Source organism: Sinocyclocheilus anshuiensis, unplaced genomic scaffold, assembly GCF_001515605.1.
Source record: "Sinocyclocheilus anshuiensis isolate Anshui unplaced genomic scaffold, SAMN03320099.WGS_v1.1 scaffold914, whole genome shotgun sequence".
NCBI lineage: Eukaryota > Metazoa > Chordata > Actinopteri > Cypriniformes > Cyprinidae > Sinocyclocheilus > Sinocyclocheilus anshuiensis.
In genome coordinates, this window is record NW_015539870.1 from 2,864,818 (window position 1) to 2,888,396 (window position 23,579).

The 23,579-nt window shown below is 35.6% G+C and overlaps 1 protein-coding gene across 6 annotated transcripts in view; it reads right to left on the reverse strand.

Moving 5' to 3' along the window:
• The window catches only part of sardh (sarcosine dehydrogenase), a 65,936-nt gene that overhangs the window by 20,536 nt on the left and 21,821 nt on the right, over positions 1–23,579 (reverse strand). For all 6 annotated transcript variants that reach the window (XM_016481621.1, XM_016481618.1, XM_016481622.1 and 3 more), the window contains exons 9-16: positions 18,553–18,639; positions 11,831–11,921; positions 10,282–10,423; positions 5,507–5,590; positions 5,192–5,305; positions 4,452–4,590; positions 4,144–4,257; positions 3,835–3,982 (exon numbers count right to left, since the gene is read on the reverse strand). In XM_016481621.1, the coding sequence (XP_016337107.1) occupies positions 3,835–3,982; positions 4,144–4,257; positions 4,452–4,590; positions 5,192–5,305; positions 5,507–5,590; positions 10,282–10,423; positions 11,831–11,921; positions 18,553–18,639 (919 nt within the window). The remainder of the gene's footprint in view (positions 1–3,834; positions 3,983–4,143; positions 4,258–4,451; positions 4,591–5,191; positions 5,306–5,506; positions 5,591–10,281; positions 10,424–11,830; positions 11,922–18,552; positions 18,640–23,579) is intronic.

The window sequence follows — 23,579 nt, forward strand, 5'->3', positions numbered from 1 at the left end:
CTATTTAAAACTTGACTCTTCTGTAGTAGAGAGTAATTCTGTACTCTCATTCCGGCATAATAATCAAGGAACTTTGCTGCTGTACCATGGGTGCAGCAGCAAAGTTCCTTGATTATTACGCCAGAATGAGAGTATAGTTCCTAGCCATATTTTGAGCGAGATGCTAACGGTCTAATCAGATTCAATGATCTATGCTAAGCTAAGCTAAAAGTGCTACCGCCAGACCCGGAGATCGGCTGAATGGATTCGAAAACGGTAAAACTCAACTGTTTAACTCTAGGGGAGTTGGAAAATTAGCCTATTTTCAAAAATAGTGGAATGTTCCTTTAAGCTCAATCATCAGGCACCCCTTACCACAAATTTTAAAGCAAAAATCTGGGTTCCAGTGAGATACTTACAATGGAAATGCCTGTAAACTTTAGGTTATTATAGTTAACTAACAAATAAATAAATAAAATAAACTTTAAAATAAATGATAACTGAAATAAAAATCTAATATTTAAAAACTTATTTTATTTTAGCTAGCTGCCAACGCAAAATTTCATTTGTTTTTTTCTTGACAAACTAAAATAACTAAAACTAAGAAAAAAATGAATAATACAGCTTTAAAATGTGTCCTGTTTGTTCAGCCAGCTTCATGCAACAGGCCACTGATCAGAATAAATATGTTGTTTCATTTTTACATAAATATTTCTGTTACACTGAATGATGAAACATTATTTCACCCATATTTTGACATTTTATTTTCACAAAAAATATTTGAAACATTAAAATGGGCAGTTTACTTGCATTTAATATGATTTCTGTGTATATAAAATCACTTTTGTAAATTTAATTTGATGCCAAAATGGGACGGTCTTGCCTTCGACCCATAGACATATTTTAAAAAACATGAAAACGGGAAATATAAAAATAATTTATGCAAATTATTAATTTTGCAGTTTTTTGCATTCCATATATTCCATTTTAATATTCAAAGCTATATTTTTTCCATGACAAACCACTTATAAAAATGATGAGAAAAATAACAAGAACAACTTAGTTTTAACAGTAAGTGTTTTATAAAATGATCAGCTTCATATTTCTGCTTTTAAATACTTCAAAAATTGGCCCCATTGACTTTCTCACCATACATGACCACCATAACCTTGCACTGAACCCAGAATATTCTTCTAAGAGGACATGACAACATTTAAAGGGGTCATATGATGCGATTTCAATTTTTCCTTTCTCTTTGGAGTGTTACAAGCTCTTGGTGCATAAAGAAGATCTGTAAAGTTGCAAAGACTAAAGTCTCAAATCCAAAGAGATATTCTTTATAAAAGTTAAGAGTGTTCTTTTTAGCAGCATCATATGACCCCTTTAAGGTAAGTGAACAAAGCGAGAAGCTGATTCTCACTGGATTTTAAGGTGCACTGTGCGAATCTCTTGAGTGCGAACATTTGGAATTGATGAACAGGAGATCAGACTGAGAAGCAATGGAGCTGATAGTCGCTAGTGCTCATTAGAAACCCTGCTATCTCATTAGGATGTGACGGAGCAGAGCTGGCAGGAGCCACGGCCCTCTCCTAAACCATGAAGAGCACAGTGCAGGAGATGAGGATGAAGAGGGAGATTTCACAAAGCTGCTCACTCTTTCATCTAGCTTTCATCTGGACATAAGAGGAGAAGAACTGAAGGACACAGACGAAGGACACACTGTCGTGATGAACGAAGCAGAAGTGTTTTAAAGGGGCTCATATAATGAAAATCTCATTTCCCTTGATCGTTTGAAACAAAACCGTTTCAGAACTCTGGGCCAAAAAACACCCTTTAATGATACAAAGCTCGTTCTGAGAGACTATCTATATAAAAGTCAGCAGACAGGGATAAAAACAAAAGTCAGTCTTATGCTTTTAATAGCATTAGGCACCTGTAAAGAGTTACTATAATAGAGAGATATACTATAATATAATAGTCAGCAGAGAGAGAGATATATTTTACTCAGGCTACAGCTGCAGCATCTACCAGCAGGGGTTAATATCGGATACTTTTAGATTCTAATGCAAAAAAAAAAAAAAGCGAAAACATCACCTAAATTATGAAGAAATTACAAAATGATGTGTGATGCAATAAAACTTATTAACTTTAAAAATGGACTTAAAAATATGAAACAATCTCTTTAATATACAAGAACAGGTTGAAAAGTGAAAACTGATGACAGTATGTGACAGTTACACTATTAATTTAATTTAATTTCTAAAGCAAACTCCCTCAGAATACATTAATTAATTCCACTGCTCTGCATCTCTTCATCTCTTTCCTAATTATACCTCTAAGACACTTCATAATGAATGACTACAGCATGATATTAGATTCATGGTTCTTCTTTTTCCATCTGTTTTCTGCTGTTTACAGGGCAGAGGACAGAGAGACAAGGCATGTGGAATGGTTTCAGGAGAAAACAGGTGAAGATGTCACGATTAGCATCAGACTGCAATATGGTGGAGGTGAGGCAGTACACAACAAAACAGTGTGAAAAAAGTGTCACTTCAGATCTGAAAACAATACAGTTGCTTCTCGGTGCATTCAGATCTGTTTCCATGTGCTGCGAGACACTTTAGACACCTTACATGTTTTTATGTTATAGATTTGAAGTGCATCTGTTTGCTCAGTGAGATTCTGTTAATCGCTGTCTACTGTCTGCACAGGCATCTGTCTACTAAGTGAACACCCTAACTGAAATAGAATCTCATAAGTGACTATAGAAATATCTATAAAGGCAGCAACTCAAACAATTTATTTCGACAGAGTCTGATGTTAGCATGTTGCTAAGCTAACAATGTGAAACTTTAATAAACATTAAAATACAAAGAACTTGTTAGGTAAAATAGTCTATTTTTAATCAAACTGAACCATTTTATCAATACGTTTTAATGCTGTATGTTAGCATGTTGCTAAGCTAATGTGATACTTTAATATATATATTCCACTAAAATCATCAATTTTTAAATTAGAGTGAATGAGTATTTTTATTCATCTGTACTTTTTTTTTTACTGAACTTGTTGCAAAGCATTCTGGAATTGCATTCTGCATGATGCTGCCTCAAGGCCCATTTACACCAAGGATGATAATTAGAACAAAAAAGTTTTCATAATAGTTCTAAGACTATGAGAATAACTCATACCACACCACAGCTATAACGACAAAAACAAAGTTGGAATTCGATTGTTGTTAGAATGATGAACAAAAAAACATTGACAGCCAATGAGAATCCACCAATTTAAAGAGCTCTAGCATTTAAAGTGACAGACACAAAACTGCCGTGCACAATTTTAATAAACAGAATGGTGTTGTTCAGAATCATGTGTTGTTGTGACGCTACTATAGTTATCATTACAGTTAAAGGCAGGGTAGGTGGTTTGGTTTAAAAACATTTTTTGTTATGCTGGTTGAAAGTCTCTTCTCACCCTGATAGCCATCATTAAGTTAAGTGGTCTAAATGTATTTATATTGTGTGTGGAAGGCGTATGACCATAAAATGTTCATCCAATCATATTCCTCGGTCCGAGAGCTACGATAGGCTGTCCTGCCTGCCTGTCAACATATGTATCTGCATACCTCCGCGCACCCTGTTCGCTTTGGAGAGTGATTGGAGAGTAAGGTGGGATCTTATGCTTTCAAAGCTAGCTTGCTATTGCTAGCCTCTCCGAAATCACCTACCCTACGTTTAATGTGCTTGGTCAACGAGCCATTAGAATTTGGACCAAAGAAGATATATATACTCAACTCAGGGGCTCACTAGGTTTTGAACACAGCTTATTTATACAGTATGTGTGTGTATGGGTGCTAACCTCTTGGGTCCCTGTATGCTGATCATGCCCATGTCCTCAGTGTGGTCTATTAGTGTGCAGCAGAAACCCTGGTCCTGCAGCACTGCCTGAATATGGCTCCAGTTATGCTGCGCCACTCCACCTCCGATGGCCAGGTAATACGCCTCACCTTGAGAACATACACACACACTGAGCGTGAGGAGTATATAAACTCCACACATCCTCCTCACATGCTGATGAGACACTCATGACTTCCTCTAATGTCCTGATTCAACACCTTACACATCCGTTCTGTGACCCTGAATAAAATAAATCACGCGTGTCGTTTACCATTAGATTCGGGTGTCAGTGGGAGGTGGGCGGGGCTTGGCTCCAAACGACTGATGGTGAGGTCAGACTCGACTCCGCCCCTCTTGTTTAACATGCAGGTGTAGACAGTGGAGCCTGAAGCACACAAACAGTCAAGATGATTACACTTCAACAAGGTTCACCACTGAAACTATGTGGTCAGACGAGGCAATGAATTTCAATGAATACTGGATATTTGTGAAGAACAGAAAAAAAGAAAGTAAAATGCATGCACTCAGTATACTGGAAGGGAGATAAAATTGACAGACAGACATCACAGGGATCCTCACCTGGAGCTTTGTTGACATCAGCTGTAAACAGCCAATCAGCTGCCTTCTTTGCATCCGGACCAGTCAGGTAAAACTTGCCGAAGTAGGACATATCAAACACAGCTACAGCATTCCTGCAGGTCAGACACTCGTCCCGAATCTGGAATTAAACAAAAATGTAAACATTTTTAAATACATTTTAAAAGCAAAACAACACAACACAAAAAAAAAAAAAAAATTATATCTAAAAAATAAAATAAAATAATCAAAATGCAGCTATAGCATTCCAACAGGTAAGACTCATTCTGAATCCAAAATTAAATAAAAATATAAAAAGAATTTTTAAAAACATTTTAAAAGCAAAACACACAAAGCCCCCTCAAAAAACAACAACCACAACACAAAAAAAAAACTAATCCAAAAAGAAGAAAGAATAAACACAGCTACAGCATTCCAACAGGTCAGACACGTTTTTAAACACCTTTTAAAACCAAAACAAAACAAAACAAAACAAAACAACAAACATACTGAATAAAACAAAATATCAAACACATCTAAAGCATACCTACAGGTCAGACACTTTAACCAAATCTAGAATTAAAAAAAACAAACAAAAAAATGAAATCAACTTTTTTTTTTTTTTTTTAAATACACACACACACACACACACACACATACTGAAAACAAACCTGTTTAGCCATAAGAGAAGAACTTCATATGGACAAGGGAGGCTACAAACACTCTCAAACACACATGCTCACCACATAATGATGTGGAGGGAAGTCAAACGTGTACTCTTTGCCTAGTATCTCGCTGTATTTGTAATCATTGTTCTTGGGAACATCGTAGGCACTATAGTAATCATAATCCAGAATCTGAGAAAAGAACAATTGAAAATACCAGTTTAGCAGACAAATCAATCAATCAGCAACTGATACAGACCTCACTGGACTTGAAGTACCGTAACACATATAAACTATATGTGTTATAAAGAACACAGAACAATTTCTGTCCTTCAGAATTATGCATTTGTGTGTATGTGTGTGTGTGTGTGTGTGTGTTTGTGGAAATCTCACTGGAGCAGGTCCATCCCGGTTGAACCATCCAGGTCTCTCCCAACCGTGTCTCTCTTGAAACACACAGCCCTGTTCCTGTAGCACCTGTTAAACAACACAACCATCAGAAATCAGGCCAATAATAAACCTCAATCACTGTATCAAAATCATAATTAGGCCACAGCAATTAAGATGACCCAACTGACCCATTTTGGGCCAGTGCTACATTGCCACTTATGTTCATTAATCTGCGTTTTTCTGTGATGTATTTTACGCTGTTGTTGCACTGATTTGTCACAAAAATAATGTTATCTAGATGGCTAACAGATGCTGAATTTGCGAAAAAGATTTGCAATAGTTTTGAAAGCATCAGTAAGATGTAATCAGTAACGTTTTGCATTGCATTTACATTATAGATGTATAATTTCCATATATAAATAACATTTTATATATAAATACAAATTTTTATAAATAATGAACAACAAAGTGTTGTAATTAAAACTTTACATGTAATGAAAAATACAAATATTTCTAGCAAATATAAAAACACTAGGGCTATTAATTGATTAAAAATCTATTAATTGCAACATTAAAATATATAATCAAATATATTTTCACACTGAATTCTTTGATCATATGTGCCTTGCAAACCATCTTAAAAATCAAATTTTTAATGCATTTTTGAAAGCTTCCTCTGGAAGTTTGACATTTTCTCAAGAAACTCATTGCCATGCTTTGCCAACTTTCCCAGTATTTTCCAGGCAGCTGGTAAGGTGTTGTGAGTGACTGTTTTCTTCACAATTTATGGTATATGTCTGTATAACAAACGGTTCGGGGTAAGATATACTGAGGTACATGAAGGTAATAGTAATAATGATGCTTGCCTTATCATACACCCCAAATCAATCCTGATTTTGAGCAGAAATGCCAGTTTAGGCAGCATAAACTTGTCTACATAACAGTTTTGGATGTGCTATATCCTTCCCTCACGCTTTTGTTCTCCACCGCTCGAAATAGCCCGTCACGATTTCTCCAGCTATTCTTGAGCTCTAAAACAAAAAGAAGAACTGGTCCACCCTCCATCCCGGCGCCCCACACAGCAACAGATTCTCTCTTTCTGTCTCCCCGGCCAGAGAAACACTGGTTGCTAGGCAATTTGCCCGCCTTCTCCAGGCTTTTTGAAGTCCATACATTATTGTTCTGGAGTAAAGTACGAGCTGACAAGCTTTCCATGAGTCACGCACAGCAGCTCGTCGTCTTATCCGGCATGAAACACTATTATTTATTGTTTTTGATAATGATAAGGCTAGCGTTCTTGAACAGGATCAGGCTAAAAATATTATTTGCAGGAATTCATTTGGCCGCTGTTGCCATGCCGATGAGCTTCTAGGGTACATGCTGTCCATGCCATTACTTAACAGAGGAATTTATAGAAGTGTGTGTCAAAATAAACACTCTTAGGTGGTGATAGACACTGAGAAGAAATGAAAAGCAGAAGTTTCGAGAGGTAAAAACAAACCTGACGAGGATCCTCATGCTGTCAAGGTTTGCTGGATTGCTTTCCTGAGCATATCATGTGGTGTCAGTAATAGAAAGCTTGTGAATTTAAGGAATAGTTCACCCAAAAATGAAAATCTGTCATCATATATTCACCCTCTTGTTGGTCAAAATCTTCAGTGGAAAACAAAAGGAGACGGTCAACCTCCAAAAATGACAAAGAGTGCCACAAATGTAGTAAAAGATTCTTAAAAGATGTTAAGCCTTTCTTTAACAAATGGATAAAAGCTACAGCTGCACGATATATTGGAAAAAAGTGATATTGCGATGTGAAAACATTTTTAAGGAATTTTCTCAAAAATACTTGAACAGCTATGTTTGGAAATAATTAATTATTCTAGAATGCTTGGGGTTATTTTTTTATTTGTGTTATTTTTTTATTTTAATGCAAACCTGTAAAATTACAATACCAATTTTTTTTTTTTCAAATATTAAACCGAGCTTTTATTTTGGCGGATTGCTGGCAAATAAATATATGCGCTGTCGGTTTTAGGGGGAAACATGGCACTACATTAATTTACAAAAGAGCAGCTTGTGATTTCAGTATTTCACATATATGTATGCATATATTTACACATATATTTACATATACACTGTAAAAAATGATATGATCAGTAAGTCATGGCAACTTATGCTTTTACATTAACTCGTCAAAAGTTGATCAATTTAAACTTTTTTTTATAAGTTTTGTAACTTACATAAAAAAAAAAACTAAAACAACTTGTAAATATACTTTTATATTATAATATTATACATATATATAATAGATATTTTTTGTATGTGAGATTCAACTCGATTTTTTAAGTCCGTTTAATGTAATTTAAGTTGGAATGAAATACTTAAAAACTTAAATATTTAAGTTGAAATAGGTGAACATTTTTTACAGTGTATTCACTAATTAAATCGTAGCCTTCATGATTAGCAATCGCATAATACTGTGCAGTCCCAATAAAAACATACATAAAATGGCAAAGAACAGCCTGAACATTCTTCAAAATATCTTCATTAGAGTTCTACAAAAGAAAGTTATACAGTTTTTGAAGAAACGAGAGTGAGTAAATGATGACAGAATTTTCATCTTTCCTCTAACACAAAACACTGCTCAACGTTTCTACATATTGATATAAATGAAGGGTGAAATGTTAACTTTTGAGATTAAATGAAAGGCAGGTGTCTTTTTAACCAAGTTATATCGGTCTCCCATCCCTTTGCTAGCACTTAGCTGAATTAGCTCAGGAAGACTTCCAAGCTGGAAACAGATGAAATATTCAGGAGGAATGTCTAATTTACAGTCATCTTAGTGAGGCTTGTGGTCTACATGAATGCAGAGTGTTATTATTGCTAGCTATCTATATTTCAGCAGACTATTATTCACAAGGATGAAGCCTTCTTGTGCGGCTTCACGCCTGGAGCCTAGCCAGAACAAAGAGGTATTTTTGGAAACACTTAAACATCATCTTTTTAGCAGTAGCTTAGCAACAAGTCTTTGGAGCCCCACAGATGCTGGCAGCGAAACACTGGCTAATAAATTCACACATAACACTTTTGGGCTGGCTAAGTGTAAGCTAAGTTGCCATGTTGTGAAATTTCTCAACTTTAATAATGATTTACATTTAAAGGGATGATGTTTTGATGTAATTAACGCAACTTGTTCTCGGGACAGGCTTGTGGAAAGTTTGTAGTCTCAATACGAGCAATTACAAACTGACAGGAAGACGACTGAGAAAGCAGGCAACTGAGACAAAGAAAATGTGGAAGGTGCGTTTGTTTCCCATTAGTACATAGCTAGATTATTCTCTTGACAAAGCTAATTTAGCTCACTGCTAAAGGAGCGCTAACAGCAAAATACCATATACCTGATATGTTCTAGTCATATTTCACCACAAAATCAATAGAAAATGAAGGACCATTTAAGTCATTTTTTGAACTGAGCCAATATTTTCATTACCTTAAATTCAGTTTAACAATTACCACTATTATGTACTACCGTTTAGAAATTTGGGGCTATTTTATTTTTTATATATTTTGAAAGAAATATAGAAAACACCATATTTTTGTGAAAAAACTGAGATACATTTTTTCATGATTCTTTGATGAATAGAAAGTTTTGGTAACACTTTACAATAAGGTTCCATTAGTTAATGTTAGTTAATGTATTAACTAACATGAACAAACAATGGACAATACATTACAGTATTTATTCATCTTTGTAAATGTTAGTTAATGAAAATACAGTCGTTCATGTTAATTCACAGTGCATTAACTAATGTTAACAAGCACAACTTTTGATTTGAATAATACATTAGTAAATGTTGAAATTAACATGAACTAAGATGAATAAATGCTGTAGAAGTATTGTTCATGCTTAGTTCATGTTAACTAAAATAGTTAACTAATGTTAACTAATGAACCTTATTGTAAAGTGTTACCAAAGTTTTTAAAAAAAATTGTTGAGATTAACATGAATTAAGACTAATAAATGCTGTAGAAGTATTGTTCATGCTTAGTTCATGTTAACTAAAATAGTTAACTAATGTTAACTAATGAACCTTATTGTAAAGTGTTACCAAAGTTTTTAAAAAAAATTTATTTATTTGAAATAAAAATTAAATATATTTTTTGTAACAATGTAAAAGTCTTTACTGTCACTTTTGATCAATGTAATGCATCCTTGCTGAATAAAAACATGAATAAAAAAAAAATATATATATAATAATAATTATACAAAATGTAATGTTTTTTTTTTGCATTATTGTAATGACAATGAGATTCTTTCTGCATGGGGGGATGGGAATTGTACTTTATTGTCATTAAAAATAAGGTCACAATGAAAAAAAGCATTTTGGGAAAAAAAAAAAATAATAAAAAAAAATAAATAATAATAATAATAATATATATATATATATATATATATATTTTTTTTTAATAGAGGCAGCATCTATTTTATCTGGACCAGCCTGAAAAAAACAAAAACCTAATTTCTTTGTGTGCAGCCTTTATGGTACCATGTATTTATATATATAATACTTATTTGACATATATATTATTAAAAAGTAGATTCAAGTAGATTCATTTTCCTACTTTAGATAAAATAATATGAGCTTTTTTTCCCCAGATCAGCCTATCTAATGTGCATGCACCTATAGGAAATTATATTTGATTATAATGGACAGTAAAACAAAGACGTCTTGAGCCAGTGGTTCAAAAGGGGATAAAGAGACATAAGAGACAGGCTGAACCTGGTGGAAGGGGTCTTTCCTCATGTTGCGGCTGGCCAAAGGTTCATCAAACGGGAAAACTACTGAATAGTTTTTGGCATACGATTCATGACTCCGCTCTCTGATCCAGCGGTTGTTGTTGGTCAGGGAATGATGGAACCGCCTGAGACACAGAAAAAGGGAGATGAAGTAAGGAACTGAGACACACATACAGATACGTCACATCATTTTCAAGGCACAGAAGCGAATGCTAGTGCAGGCTTGACAGTGAGTTCAGAGCGCCCTGCCCTCAGCTGACCTTCATAATACCTCACACATCTGATGTCCTGAGCTCAGTCATGATGTTCCTTTCACAGATGCGGTCACTGAACTGAACATACTAACAAAACCCATGTGTGGTGTTTGAAATACTCCTTCAGACACTAGTAGGGCTGGCAATCAAGAACGGATTCTTATTTAGTAGAAAGATTGATCTTGATGATGTTTGGTGTGGTTAACGGTTCTTAAATGTCTGAATTCTTCCAGCAGTTTGGACAAAGCGCCATTTAAAAAAAAAACGTCAGTATAGTCTGATTTAAGGTTGCACAATTTTTATTTTTATTTTTGATAAAATGTTCTCATAAAAATTGTGATTTAACATGATAAAAAAATAAAAAATAAAAAAACGCTCTAGGTTTACTGAGCTTACTTGTGAGGTAAGTTTACATTAATAATAATGTAATTAATATTTAATAATAAGTATAATAATATATAATCATAATTAGTATTTAATAAGCAATCTTATTAATTGTTAAATAAATAATATTTAAATGATTATTAATTTACTATTTTAAATTTCACTGTAAAATAAAACAGAGTATTTTAGAAAAATATATAATAATCATTTTAAATTAGAACTGTAAAATGACAATACTAATATTTATGGTCATCTTCATTTTTAATTGTTAAACCATCCAGCTGTTATTTTGGCAGAAAACCGAATGGATGGCTTCACCAAAGATTCTCTTTAGTTGACGACAGCCAGTTAGCACTTTTCATTACAAGTTTAAGACGACGTTTCCTGCATGTTGCGTTCCCAAATGCACATTATATGTGACTCAAACTTTGGAGAAGATGCAGAGATGAGTTTGTGTGGAGCAACATTTACTGAGAAGATGCTAAAAACATCTGCTCATGTGTAAATGAACACAATGCAGCGCATATATTTAATTAGTTACATTGCAGCCCTTACGATTTAAAAATCGCACCAAGTCATATCTTGATTTTGGCTTTATTTTGATTAATTGTGCAGCCCTAGACTGAATCATGAACTAATGACTTTTATGATATTTTCGTGAATTAGTGAGAAAGATTTACAAATGAAGAAGTTATTGTTTTAAAGCATCTAACAACTGACTAACTCATTGAATTTGTTCAGAATGGTTCTTGACTTACAAATAATTACTTATGTCACGTCCGACTCAAAATGCTTAAATTCCCCATCTTCCATTGGTCAGAAAAAAGATAGTCCCGCCTCAAACAAAGTACATAAAGTAGTACTCACAGAAACACTTGCTCGCACAAAACGTACCTGATATCATATCCATACATGTCTTTTTCGGGACGCCCGTGAATGATCCAGTGAGCCAGCTCTTTGCCACATCCTCCTCCTAACATCATACCTGCCAATCAAATCACAGAGCATATGTCAATCATCATCCCATCACTGACAGCTCATAACTGCCAGTCAACTTTATCCTACTCCAGACAATCAAACTTCTGTACATCCCTAAGCAACACGGCACACCGTTTACCAAGCTACAAAGTACCTCTCTAGGAACAATGTGACTGACAGCTGCCGATCGGTTCATAGTGAACGATACCCAGAAGAGTTGAACCATCAGAGCGAATCAATCTTTGCCAGCTCTGAGCGGACAGGAGAGGAATAATGAACAGAAGCAGAGGAATTCCAAGGAGGAATGAAGGGCATTGTGAAGTGAGAGACAAATCAAAGGGGAGTGAATCAAATGGGCGACAGGATCTTGGAAGAGGCGTAGCGAGTGCCTGTGGAGATGTTGGCGGTATCTCCAAAGGACTTCTGGCTCATTAGCTGCCTGATGACTTCATTAGCATTAGCCAGAGACCACAGAGTCGCTGAGTAATGGCTGCCTTAGTGCCTTGAATTCCATGCCGTGTCACTGCTTTATCTCTCAGACACTCGGTGTCCCACACGCCTCGAGAAGCATTTCTAGAGCTCTCATGACAAAGCGCTGCTTACAGAGCAGTCTTAGATGCCATTCACAGAGAACAAGTTTTTGGGTTTAAAAACGTGAGATCCAGAAGAACTTTTTTTAACCCTGCTGTTTATTGAGCCTTTAGAAAAATATTTTGTAATAAATATTTAAAAGCATATGATTGCATATGTTTTTTGTTGAGTGTCATATTTGATACCTTTTTATGATATAGTGAGAATATTATGGAAGCTTGTTTCACCACTGAATAAAATAAAAAAGATAATTGTGACTTTTTTTATATCTCACAATTCTTACTTTTTCTCAGAATAAAAAAAGCCTGAATTGCCAGATATACACTCTGAATTGCGAGGGAATAAAATGCAGAATATATCTCATATTTAAATGCTTAGTTGTATGCTCAATGCTCTGTAGTTTTTATTGCGGGGGCAAATCAAAAAATGCAAGACAGTGATGATTAAGAGATGAAGAAATAAGTGCTCCTCAAAAGCTTGATGGATTTGATACTTAAAGGGATAGTTACAATTACAGTTGAACCACTGGAGTAACATGGACTACTTCCATGATGTTTTTACTACCTTTCTGGGCCTTCGAAGTGAAAGTTGCTTAGGCTGTCAATGGAGGAACAAAAACCTCTCTGATTTCATTTAAAATATCTTCAATTGTGTTTTCCGAGGATGAGTAACAGGTTTCTGTCATTAATTAAGGGTGAGTAATTAATGACAGAATTTGCATTTCTTTCATTTTAACACGATTGTCCTAAAAAAATGACTGGATGCATGGAAAATCAAGTAAACCCGAGATTCTTCAGTCCTGTAAATATTCATCTTGAAATATTACTAACAATATATAAAAATCTGTAAAGACTTCACAGAAAAAAGACACATACCTGTAGTTTGGATGTTTGTACGATTAAACTAAAAGGCCTTTTACTTGCAAAAAAAAGTCTAATCTATCAGTCAGACGTGTGTAGTAGATTGTGAACAACAGGTTTGTCAGCAAAGTTTTGAACATGTTTATAATTTAGAGGCCTGCACGAGTCATGCATGAGACGCTGCAAAAGATGCAAGAGCAAAAGGCATGTTCACATAGAAAAACAATGGAAAAAAAGGAGCACAGTGTGATGCAAAAACATTTTCTGTGCTATTTACGTCATGCAGAATTGTGCTTCTGTTGAGAACTGCTTGAAAATTTTTACATTTTTGTACTTCCCACCCAACCCTGAGACTTCCTCAAGGCACTTTTGAGATAAAGGTTCAGTTCATCCAAAAACTGAAATTCTCATCATTTGCTCACAATTAATCATTCCAAACAGTGTTCGAACTATACCGTGGTCTTTGGGGGAGCCCACTTGTTTTTTTTTAATATAAAATGTGTTCGTGCGCTTGCGCGTGCCTCAAAAGAGGGGTTACAATGACTTACACTTGTAATTTAGCTGTTATGTATCTTTGTATGCACTACTTGCTTTATGCAAGCACTATATAGGATAAATCACTATACAGGATTTACCCTATTATACTTTATCGACACGAATTGATAGGTGAAACAACAAACAGCCACCCACAAATAGTCTATGTCTTATTAAGGGGAGCCGAGCTCCCCCTAGCTCCACCCTAGTTCGCACCCTGGTTCCAAACCTGACTTTCTTTCTTCTGTGGAACATAAAAGAAGATACTTTGGAGACTGTCTGGAGAGTGGTTTTTGTCCATTCAATAAAAGTGGAGTTCAATGGTAAGAAAGAAAGTCATACAGGTTTGTACCAACATGAGGGTGAGGGCATGATAGGATTTTATTTTTATTTTTGGTTAAACTATCCATTTAAGGTGACTCTGTGCCTCCTCCAAATCACCATCAGAAACATTTACACCCCTAGAAATGATTTCAATGGCTGATTTCAGCAAACTCTTGCCATTTCTGAGCAATATGCATCAGCCCACAAACGTCCTCGAGGAAGGGTGCAGCACATGAGCCTCCTTGATGACTGCACAGGTCTTTGGTCTGTGTTGAGCTACAGCTGAACTGCTGGGGCAGGAATGAGAGTTCAACATTGCATGAGTTAATGCTACCATGTGAATAGACCGTCCCATCTATGTTTTCCTCTCAGGAAACACACACACACACACACACACACACACACCCCAGTTCTCTTTCTTCATCAAAGCAGCGACCGAATCACTAGCGGTATTTCTGCAAATGTCAGGGGAGATGATAAAGAAAACAAGGGGGAATAAGATGAAAGAGAGAAGGAGGTTGAGAGAGAAGGAAGCTTCAGAGCACTATATGAGACATGCCGATCACATACATTTGTGTGTAGGTGCCTGAGAGTACATGGCTCTGCTTCAAAACCTGGAGAACTGCATTGCTGTCTACTGTCTATATACGCAGCTGCCATCGCAGACAGCAAAATGTGACATTTCGAACTAAATCTGGCCAAAACAGGTGTTTTGGGGTTTGTTTTGGTGGTCTGAAACATCTCCCCAGCACAAACCATCCAGGAAACACACACACACACACACACACACACACACCCCAGTTCTCTTTCTTCATCAAAGCAGCGACCGAATCACTAGCGGTATTTCTGCAAATGTCAGGGGAGATGATAAAGAAAACAAGGGGGAATAAGATGAAAGAGAGAAGGAGGTTGAGAGAGAAGGAAGCTTCAGAGCACTATATGAGACATGCCGATCACATACATTTGTGTGTAGGTGCCTGAGAGTACATGGCTCTGCTTCAAAACCTGGAGAACTGCATTGCTGTCTACTGTCTATATACGCAGCTGCCATCGCAGACAGCAAAATGTGACATTTCGAACTAAATCTGGCCAAAACAGGTGTTTTGGGGTTTGTTTTGGTGGTCTGAAACATCTCCCCAGCACAAACCATCCAGGAAAAAATTCCTGCCAGCTGTTAAACACCTTCGAAAGGCCATTGGTCAATGATGATTATGTAATAGGTGGGTGTGGCTCTGTGGCTCCGCCTTCTTTGACATAATTCTTAACAGGTTCATTTGTTCACTCAGACACAAAGAACACATTTTTTGTCACATTTTTGTTGTTGTTGTGATATTGAGTGGAAAGTGCACAGCACATATTAAAGGGGTCATATGATGTGATTTCAAGTTTTCCTTTCTCTCGTGTGTGTGTGTGCGCGCGCGCGTGTGTGTGTGTGACAGAGAGAGAGGGACAGGGTCACATCACAGTAGAGTCAGCTGCCTTAACCGTGGCTTGTGTACTGCAAACACACCAGCTTCATCACTGTGTCTGTCAGTGACCCCTTTAACATATTTATCTAAATGCTAAATGTATATAATTGCACAGCTATTTCATACTTCTGTAATGTAGAACAATAAAGAACTTTGCAGTAAGCACATCATGGTCTTAACAGTGGAACCTCATGAGGGAACAGACTCAAAACATCATTCGCTGTAGGCAGCAACTAAACACTAAACTACAGGTGCATCTCAATAAATTAGAATGTCGTGGAAAAGGTTAATACTTGTTATTTGGTTAATCATGAAATAAACATCTCTCTTTTGATGACCATCTTGAGCGCATTTTTTTCTCCACTGATCTTACCACAGTCGAAACCGAATATTCATTACCAGCTCAATATTTTCAGTTGGCAAAATTTTGGTGCATCACTAATAAAAACGATGAATTCAGACATACTACTTTTTTCACATGCTGTTCTTTGCCTACTATATAGAATGGAAGTTGGTATATTCGGACACAGGAAGAGCCTGTGTGTTTTCTCCAGAAGGGAAGCGGCTCTTAACAATCACATCACAAATTAACCACCATCTGCCTCAGACTGACCTCTTCTACTACCACTCTCTCTCTCACACACCTGGTATACACATCAACATTCTGGTCATTTAATCAGCTGTCCTGAAACTCTTTAAGACAACTTCCACTTGCATATATGTCTGTCCCCATCCAATGGTGTGACAGTAACATTGAACAGGAGAACCGAGACAGGGAAAAACCGAACTGAAGACAAGCGTGCAGACATGATGGAAGCAGTGGGGAAGGACGACATCTCCGTGGTCATGCATACTGATGGACACACACACACACACACATAATGATATCTCACAGCTCTGATGCAATCACACCCAAGGAGAATCCCTGATCAACATCTTACGCCGTAAGTACCCACTCGAAGCACTTCTCATTAGAGTTTTGACATTCATAGGGTGAGTGTCTCTGTATTAGAATGCACCGTTTTTCTCCAAGAGCAAAAGATGTGCAATTAATCACGGATTTCAGCGCTTCTTTCAAGACTGAATGGTTTATCTAATGGTTTCAGGATAATATAATGGTTTGTCCTCAAATGAATAGTTGCCTACAAATGAAAATTATGTCATCATTTATTCACCGTCATGTCATTCCAAATCTGCATGACCTACACTACTGATCAAAAGTTATTTAATGTATTTATTTAAAGTAAAATGGAGTATAAGCAGTAATACTGTGAAATATTATTACAATTTAAAAGAACTGTTGTCTGTTGTAATATATAGCAAAATGTAATTTATTTCTGTGATCAAAGCTGAATTTTCAGCATCATTACTCCAGTCTTCAGTGTCACATGATCCTTCAAAAATCATTCTACATGCTGATTTGCTGCTCAATTATTATCAGTTATTATTGGTGCTCAATCATCTATAACGGTTCTTATTGTTCAAAAAGTTTTTGCTCCTTAATATTTTTGTGGAATCTGTGATTTTCAGGATTCTTTGACAAATAGAAAGACCAAAAGAACAGCATTTATTTAAATATTTTTTGTAATAACATAAATGTCTTTACTGTCACTTTTGAGCAATTTAATGCATCCTTGCTGAATAAAAGTATAATTTCTAATTATTAATGAAGTATTAATCTTCAAGTATTATTTTTTATAATTGTACTTACCATAAACTTTTGAATGTTTGACAGTATCCACAAAAATATTAAGCAACACAGCCGTTTCCAACATTGATAATAATCAGAAACATTTCTTGAGCAAACATCAGCATATTAGAATGATTTCTGGAGGATCATGTGACACTGAAGACTGGAGTAATGATGCTGAAAATTCACAGAAATACATTACATTTTACAATATATTCAACACAGTTCTTGGTGAGCATAAGAGACTTTACAAAAAAAATTTTTTAAATCTAAAAAAAAAATTTTAAATCTAAGTTTTTAAGCAAAACTTTTGACTGGTAATTTGAAATGGAAAAGGTTTTAAAAAAGCCTCAGTGTTTATTTGTCCACACATTGAAACTCAATGGGGTCCAATGATTGTAAAGACAAAAACTGTTCATCTTTTGTATATAAAGAAAGTCATACAGATCTGGAGCGAGTAAATATGTCTGAATTTCGACTGGCACTGTATATCACGTAACATAACCAATCACAGCCTCTTGTATTCCTTTCGTTCCAGGAAATAAGTTTGGCATGCTGAGGTCAGGAATCCATGTGTCATAAAAAAGCAAGCATGCATCTAATATCTGATTGTGATTCCAATAGCTATGTATTCTGATCCGTTCACACGATCACGGCCTGTTGTCCGTCAGCATGTCTGAGGCCTGCAAGGTGACCCGGCCTCAAGCTGAGCACAATCAGCACTACTCCAGATCCGGACAGAGTTTCATCTGACCTTCAAAATCACGAGCCAAAAATACCACCTCAAAATGCGTTCATTTGCATTTTTAATCTTGCAATTAAACGTGATGTAATTAGGGCTGGGTGATATTGTACAAATACAGTACAATGAAAAATCTAGTTAAAACAGGAAGCAACGTCACAATCCAGTACAGTCACTAGTAAAGTACTGTGCACTGCACACAAAGAGATGGATTTCACTACAACAGACTGGATGGCTTAAGTACTGGACACGCAAGGGTCAGAGATCAAGTTGAGTTGGTCTTGAGTAGGTGGCGTGTACATGGAGAAAGGGTGGGATTGGAATTTGCTTGTGAACTCTGCAGGGTTTCAGGGTTAAATAATTCATTTGGCACTGGTCAGCTGTGTGTGCGTGCATGTGTGTATGCGTGTTTAAGCTCCATGCTCTACCTGCACTGTTGAAACCACATCCAAGGAAAAAGCCTCTCACTTCGGGTGCTTCACCCATCAGGGGCTTGTGATCTGCAGTGAAGGATTCTGGAGGGAAACAAAAAAAAAAGGATAAAATACACTTCAATTTCCATTCACTGTAGGTCTAACCAAAACTACAAGAAGAAATGTTATATTTTGAAATAAAAGAGATCAGTGTTGTATGTTGGCATATTTTACCCTTCTCAAACCTCTCCAGCCTCCCAGATCATTAATGGAAACTAAGCTTCAGTGAGATGGGTTTAATTCCCAGGGAATGTGTAAACTGATAAAATGCAATGAAGGTCGCTTTGGGATAAAAACATCTGCCATGTTTATAGATAGACAGACATCTGGACAGAAAATGCAGACGGAGCCCCTTTTATTCAGCAAGGACACATTAAATTGATCAAAAGTGACCAAAAAATATATTCATAATGTTATTTAAGATTTCTATTTTAAATAAATGCTGTTATTTTGGACTTTCTATTCATCAAAGAATCACATTTACCATTAAAATATTAAGCAGCACAACTGTTTTCAACATTGATAATAATCAGAAATGTTTCTCGAGCAGCAAATCAGCATTTTAGAATGATTTCTGAAGGGTCATGTGACACTGAAGACTGGAGTAATGATGCTGAAAATTCAGCTTTGATCACAGGAATAAATTACATTTTACAATATATATACAAATAGAAAACAATTATTTTAAATGGTAATAATATTTCAGAATATTACAGTTTTTACTGTATCTTTGATCAAATAAATGCAGCATTGCTGAGCAGAAGAGACTTCTTTCAGAAACATTTAACATACCAAAAAGCCTTACAGACCCCAAACTTTTGACTGGTAGTGTACTGTTTTTTGTGTTACTGTGGCGAAACTCAAGAAGGTTGCATAATTACCTTTAAATATCTGTGCCATAAAATGTCATGTTTTATTGTATGTACCCTTTCTTTGTATGTTTCTCCTTCATGTGTTATACATAATTTACATAAAATCTTAAGCGATACAACAGCAAGTGTTTATTTTTTGCTTTTATCATGGTTTTTGTCTTTTGCTAAAAAAAAAAAATTCAATATTTCTTCTTGTTATATTCAATTCAATTCAGTACATTTTTCCTGTGACCGTGTATATAATTTGTCAACAAAAATATTTCAGCATCAAAAATAAAAATACGTGCCAAACTTTAAAACATATCAAGATTGTTCAACCCAAAATTTAACATGATATATCATGATCAAATTTAACATGATTAAACAGTCCTTTTGAAAACCTGACTTGTTGAAATAGTTACTGTTTTGTGAATCCTTAAATGTTGTTCGATTTGACATTTAGCCTCTGTAGGATATTACATTAAGCAAAAAACTTTGTTAAAGCAACAACGTATTTACATGTACAGTACAATGTCAGTTAGATGTATTCTGGACTAGCATGTAATGAAATTATGACTGTTTATGGTGCAAGAAAACTTGACACTATAAGAGCACTTCAGGAAAAAATAATTGCTATGAAAGTTTATGATAAGGCTTTTTTAAAGCACAGAAAGTAAGAAAATAAGGTTGAGAGGTGGGAAAATGAGGCACATGGTGCTGCCAGTGGGTCAGATCAGATCTTTCTGAAAGGCTCTTTCTGCTGAGCGCTCACTTAATGGTCTATAACAGTCAAAGCTTTCAGTAGTAAGATGTGGGATGACCCTCAGAAGCATCAAAGACAGAGAGAAATGCAAAGGCAAACGAGTGCGAGGAGAAACAAAGGCCACGAGTGCAAGAGAGACTGAGAAGTGAGACAGAAAAAGAGAGATGAAGAGCTGAGACACACCTTTTCCATTACACCACATGAGAAAGTGTTTTTTCCGCAACATCATTTGCTCTTTGAGAGCACAAAGGATAGGGTGAGGCTGCAGCTATAGTTTATTTATCCATCTTCCTCTCCTCCATCGCTCTTATTCATACGTCACCACACACACACACACACACACACACACACACACACACACAGCTATCGCCTCAGAGAAATGACCGAAGTGCTCTGACTGCCGTCCTCAGAGGTCACCTTATAGTGTCAAACACGGCAAACCGAAGCCATTATAGCACGAGAAATTTACTAAACATGATCCAATTGAGAATGTGTGGTGCGATCAAACCCTCCAAACTCAAATTACAACACATTTGAATTGATTCAAATTAATACTGGAAGTCCAAAAGTGAGATCGCTAGTGAAAATCCTGCTAATTTGACATTTTTTAAAATGTATTACAAATTACTTAATTGCAAATGATATTATTATTTGCAAATGGTATTATTATGTTATTATACGGAGCATGATTTGAGAATGATAAAAAGAGCAACTTGTGCTTCAATGAATGAAAGATCTGTCAAAATTATTATTTTTTGCAATAGTGTAAAATCTTGTTTCTTACTTTAAAAAAAAAAAACGCTTAATATTAGATGAATCACAGATTTATAATGTGGTCTAAGGTTTCAATACATTTTTTTCTTCATTACAAATTACATTATTAGCATGAGTAAAAATGTGTTTCCTAAAAATGTATCATGGTTTCATGAAAACATTAAGCAGCAAAAACTGCTTTCAACATTGGTAATAATCAGAAATGTTTATTAAGCAGCAAATCAGCATATTAGAATGATTTCTGAAGATCATGTGACACTGAAGACTGGAGTAATGATGCTGAACATTCAGCTTTGCATCACAGGAATAAATTACATTTTACAATATATTTAAATATAACATTAAATTGAAATTGTAATAATATTTCACAATATTACTGTTTTTACTGTATTTTTAATTAAAATTAAATAAAAATAAATGTGTGTGTGTGTTTATATAATATGACATTTTTTAAATGACATATTTAAATAATTTAAAGACAACAGAAATAAAGAGCACTTGCATATTTCATGATACAGTACTTTTTAACACTTACAATGAGAATTCACAATAAACAAAATAAATAATAACCAGACAGGATCTCAAAGGATATCAGTAATCATATTATACTGCAATTTTGTTGATAATATTTATGTGAAACCACATAATGGTTTAATTAATTGCATCATCAGTGTTTAGTGGATCAAGACCTCTGGCCAGTTTCACGATACACAGACTCACGACACAGTCGTGAGAGACAGCGTGAGTGTGAGCAGCAAACACACTTCTACATTTATTCTGAAATCTTGTGAAACACCACTGCACACAGGTGGTCTTCAGTCAAGTAATGGTGATTTTCAAGTGTAGTTCTTGACTAAAGTGGACGCAGTTAAGGGCCAGTGGGACACCGCGGTCACACCAAAAGGAATAATTATCAAGTGTTAATTGGGATTCATGCAAAATCCAATGATAGCAGAGCTGAATTATACATATGCTCAACATCTCGTTTTTAATAGCTGATGAATGGAGTCTTTGCTATCACTCTCCTAAAATGATTTATGGAGCACTCACATCCACTGACCCGAAACCCGTCTGCAATTGACCGACAGCCAGTGTGTTAGCGGCATTTCACACCTGTCATCTCTTATTACAGCCAGTAAAGGTTGATTGAATCTCTAGGGAGAGTCGGAAAGGTGACAAATCAGCCAATCAGAGCACAGTGTCATTTGACTGGCAGTCTAGCGAGTCAATCACTTTGTGAGATCAAACTTACTGTCACAAAGTATGTGTGATGTGCTGATGAAGATACTAGCAATCACTATAGAAACACCCTCTACTCTGCACTACAAATGTGAAAATATGTGTATTCTGCATCACATGAATTCTGAACAAAATATCTGTGCATGTGAAAAGAAATAAATGACTCTTACGAGCTGTTAAAACAGTGAAGTTTGATTCCTGGATGAACTGACTCTTTTTAGCGATTAAATAACATACAGCGTGAAAAATGTAGTTTGATTCCTGAACTGATGACTCTTCTGAGCCGGTTCTTTTTTGTGATTCAAAAGCATATAATATGACCAGTATAGTTCGAATCCTTAAAGAATGGCTCTTATGAGTCAGTTGTTTTTTGTCAAAAACATACAGCATGAAAAATGTAGTTTGATTCTGAAACAGATTACTCTTATTATGATGCAGATCTTTTTAGTGAATCAAAAACATACAGCATATATAAAAATGTAATTCAATTCCAGTAAAAACAACTCTTATGAGCCGGTTCATTTTAGTGATTCAAAACCATACAGCATGAAAATGTAGTTTGATTCCCAAACAGCTTACTCTTTCTACAAGGTGGAACTTTTTAGTGAATCAAAAACATACAGCATTAAAAATGTAGTTCAACTCCTGTACAAATGACTCTTATGAGCCAGTTTTTTTTTTTAAGTGATTCAAAAACAAAGCGTGAAAAATTTAGTTCCATTCAATCCGTGTATCATTCGATCATTCGTTTTTTGATTTAATATTGAAAGTAGAAAAATGAGAAAACGGCTCCTTTTTCTTTTTCTTTTTTTTTCCAAAAAAACGAAAAACAAGAATTCAGCTTAAATTTTCGTTTTTCGTTCAGGGGTAGAAAAATGAATAAACAGCTTGAATATTCGATTTCTACACATGGGCGGGAATTAAACACCCCTTTCTGCGGATTGGTCAGCCGAAGATCAAACCGTGCCATCATCAGTACTTCCGCAGTATCACGCAGCAGAATAATAGTCCTCCACTGCTGCAGTTGTACGGATTAATAACCCATTTGATCAATTTAATATTTTTCTCATCAAACAGACTAATGAATAGCTCGACACAACTCGTACCGGGGCAGAGTCTAGACAGGTCTTTCTTCTGTGTAGACCAGCGGTTTGTTTTATTAAAATTGATTATAATTGATATGATATCTCACAAGGATATGCACTTGTGCGTGGCGTGAGCTGCTGCGCACTTGCACTGCAACGCAAGATTTTCATAAAATATAATAGCTTGCCATTTCGGTTTGTTTCTCACCAAACCCTCAGTATACCTTCAGAATGCTTGGAATATACGCCACGAGATGCATATGATTATTT